We start from the raw sequence: 3,609 nt of genomic DNA, 5'->3' as shown, positions 1-3,609 counted from the left end.
ATATTTGATTTCATCGATTAGTTTTGTTACTATTTTAGGCAAGTAGTTTCTTTTTAAGCTGAAAAAAGCAATTCGTTATGATCTTATACCCACATCCACACGCTCACTTAGATCCTTAAAAAAGAGTAATGACGTCATATTCTCATTATTATTATTATAATTATTATTATTTTATCAATTCGTGTCATAGTTTATTCTTTTTTACACTTTTATGTTTGTACTATTTCACAACAATATTGGAACATACTTATTTGAATAATCACTCAACAGATTGAGAATCTTATATTTATTGGCATATAATGAGTCATATATATTATATGGTATTATGTGAAGAGCAAGTTGACACAAGGGGAAGAAAATCCAAGAACCTAGTTGATTTTCCAAAATAGGAAAAAAAAAAAACACAAATACTCATTTCTTTTAAATTGAAGAATATAATAAATAATAAAATAAAAAATAAAAAAGGAAACAGGTAGCCAGCTATTTATATCCTTCATGAGACACTGCCGATTTCTGCCTTTGCATTGCTTTTTCTTTCAGAAAGCCAAACTCAACTCAAGTTCACAATCAAAACCCTTTTTTTCCAATTTCCTAAAAAAAAAAAAAAAAAAAACTTTTCCCAAAAAAAGAATTTAAAATATATTTATATGTATATATAGATATATCTATGTATATATAGATGAGAGGTAGATTATGGCTAAAAAAGGGAGGAGATCAATGGAAACAGAGAAAGTTGATGAAGCTAAAGAAGAGCTCCAACCACGTGTATCAGGTGTTTACATCCGTAGCCTTGTGAAACACTTAACCACCAACGACGGTGGTGGTGGTGGTGGTGGTGGTGGATCGCCGGAAAATGAGAAACATTTTAGTGAAATTAATAATAACACCCAAAAACCACAAAAGCCGAAAAAACAAGTCAGAAGAAGACTTCACACAACTAGACCTTATCAAGAACGACTCCTAAACATGGCAGAAGCCAGAAGAGAAATTGTCGCCGCCCTTAAGTTTCACAGAGCTTCCATGAAACAACAAGAGGCCGCCGGTGGTGCCGCCACTAACCACCACCAACCGCCGCCAGTACAAGAGAAAAAACCAAAATCCCGACGAATTCTCAGCCTTTATCCTTCTACCACCACGGACGGTGGTGCCGCCACCGCCACCGCCACCGCTGCCAATTTTTATTGGCCTATCTCCGCCACTGCACCGCCACTGCCGCCAGCGTACCATGACAGCTTAAATTTATTTCTTCCGAGTCAAACATTGGGATTGAATTTAAATTTTCAGAATTTTGAAAATTTAGACACCCGTTTTTATCACACACCATTGTCATCATCTTCAACTTCCTCAAATCCGGTGGCCGGAAAACGGAAGGAGACGCCGGAAAGTTCCTCAGGCGGGTTGCATCATGCGATGGGAGATGAGGAGATGGAGGAGATACGGTCGTTGGGTGAGAAACACCAGATTGAGTGGAATGACACCATTAATTTGATGACGTCAGCAAGGTGGTGTAGTTTCTTGAAGAACATGGAAATGGAAGAAGATGAAGGAGATGAGTTTTATGGATTTGATCAAGTTATGAAGTTTCCACCATGGTTGATGAATGGAAATGAGAGCTCTTGTTTGCAAGATCTTAATTTTTCTAATGCGTACATGCAAGATCCTGCTTTACCTTGGTAAGATTCTTCATTTATTTCTTTGATTTTTTTCATTTTCATATATTTGTAGAAATTATTAAATTTATTAAGTGTAAGGAAATTGGAAATGTTTTATGTTGGTATTTACTATTTTCTCCGTACAATAGTAATGTTACATTTAAATCAAGAAACAACTAATTTTACAACATGAAATTTGTTGCTATTTGAGATAATTACGTTGCTAAATCCGTTTTAACCATTTTAGTTTAGGTTAAATTTAAGAAATAACAATGTTGTACTTCCATTGATTTGTTTATATAGCATCATACTTTTATTTCTTACTATTATAAGTTATAGCAATAACATCCAAATACAAATAAAATAATTTTCAGTACTATAATTGGATAGAGTTCTTAAAATACAATCTCCTAATAAGAAAAAAAAAAAAATCGAAACTACAATCCTATAATTGCATAGATTTTTCAAGGTATAGTGTTGTGATAAGAAAAAACAAAAATTGAAAGTACAATGCTATAATTAAGTTGATTTTTTGAAGTATAATATCAGAATTGAAAGAACAATGCTATAATTTGAGAGATTTCTTAAAGTATAATGTCACCACTTGTGATAAGGAAAAAATAAATGTAAAATGTTATAATTGGGTATAATTTGAAGTATAATATCCTAATAAGAGAAAAAAAAAAATGTACAATGATGTGACATAAATAAATGAAAGTAGGATACTATTTCTTATATTAAGCAATTTTAGTTGTAGATGTTTGTTGGTGCTGTTACTGTTGTTTTAGCAAAAGACTATTGCAATCTCTGAATTGTTGCAGGATGAGACTTTAAAACAATGGCAGTGAGACCACATAGGTCCCCACCTCCATATCTATAAATGTCTTTTTTACATTTTTATTTTCACATTGAACTTTTGTTTTTTTTATTACGTGTGGAAATTGCAACAATTTTTATAATTGTGTACAATGAAATGTTTGAATTTTAATTTTACAGGTTGACTAATGATTAATGGTTTTAATTTTTTTTTTTTTATATATATCTGATTTTGAATTTGAAAAATGCAGCATGGATATAGGTGAAATTGAAGGAATGGATGGGGAGTGGCTAGCCTGAAAAAAGATTGATTGCGTTTTTTGAAAAATCAATTTGTGGCTGAATTTTTGAACTATTTTTGTTTTGTTTTTTATTACTTTTTTCAAAATTTTGTTGTACTTTTATTTTTCTATGTAATAATGATTGAAAGTAATATGCGATATGAGAAAATTAAAACAGAAAATATATAGAGATGAATAAATTGGAACTGTTGTTTAGCGAAGGAAGCCATATATATGGAAAGGGTTTATATGCAATTTTTGGTACTTTATATTTTCAATAGGGTGGATAAAAAAACACCTATTTATATTGAATTTTTATGATAGCATTGTATATTTATTTCTTTTATTAAAACATTATATATATATATATATATATATATATATATATATATATATATATATATATATATATATAAAATTTCGAAAAATAAAATGTAATTTTTACAGTTATAAGCTTATAATTCAATGGATCTTTGAATTAAAGTTAATGTCCTAAATTGTGAATATATAGATAATTTGGAATGCAATGTAATAATAAGAAAAAAAAAAGATGAAAGAACATATTTTAATATAAGTAAATAAAAATATGCTATTATAAGATACAAATAAATGAACGTATCTTGTCATTGTTGTTGGTCCATTTTGTCATGACATTGAAAAACCACTTGTTCATGGTGAGTTATGACCGCAATAATAAAGGAATCGCAAATTTAGAAGTTTATTTATTTATTATTTTCTACCACGGTATCTTGTTATATATCTATTTAAATAAAATAAAACAAAAACATTTTGTACAAATGACATGATTTACATTAATGTTTGATATAGTTTAACGAAAATTAACTCAGTATCCATATATG

The 3,609-nt window shown here is 29.6% G+C and overlaps 1 protein-coding gene across 1 annotated transcript; it reads left to right on the top strand.

The window, feature by feature from the left end:
- Positions 1–544: 544 nt before the first annotated feature.
- Positions 545–2,949, top strand: LOC145005965 (protein AAL-toxin resistant 7-like). The gene is made up of 2 exons (XM_078965064.1): positions 545–1,673; positions 2,720–2,949. The coding sequence occupies exons 1-2, from the start codon at positions 694–696 to the stop codon at positions 2,766–2,768; spliced, it is 1,029 nt and encodes a 342-aa protein (XP_078821190.1). The 5' UTR covers positions 545–693; the 3' UTR covers positions 2,769–2,949.
- The last annotated feature ends 660 nt before the right edge of the window (positions 2,950–3,609 follow it).

The sequence above is a fragment of the Lactuca saligna genome, chromosome 7 (genome assembly GCF_052625555.1).
Source record: "Lactuca saligna cultivar CGN05327 chromosome 7, ASM5262555v1, whole genome shotgun sequence".
NCBI classification, from domain to species: domain Eukaryota; kingdom Viridiplantae; phylum Streptophyta; class Magnoliopsida; order Asterales; family Asteraceae; genus Lactuca; species Lactuca saligna.
Note: the sequence above shows the minus strand (reverse complement) of the source record. Positions and strands in the feature narration are given on the sequence as shown.

What these genes read in the sequence shown, in the direction of transcription:
- LOC145005965 (XM_078965064.1), top strand. Translation starts at nt 694, where the DNA reads ATGGCTAAAAAAGGGAGGAGATCAATGGAAACAGAGAAAGTTGATGAA. An exon ending in CAAGATCCTGCTTTACCTTG is followed by an intron (nt 1,674 to 2,719) that starts GTAAGATTCTTC and finishes TGAAAAATGCAG; the next exon opens with CATGGATATAGGTGAAATTG.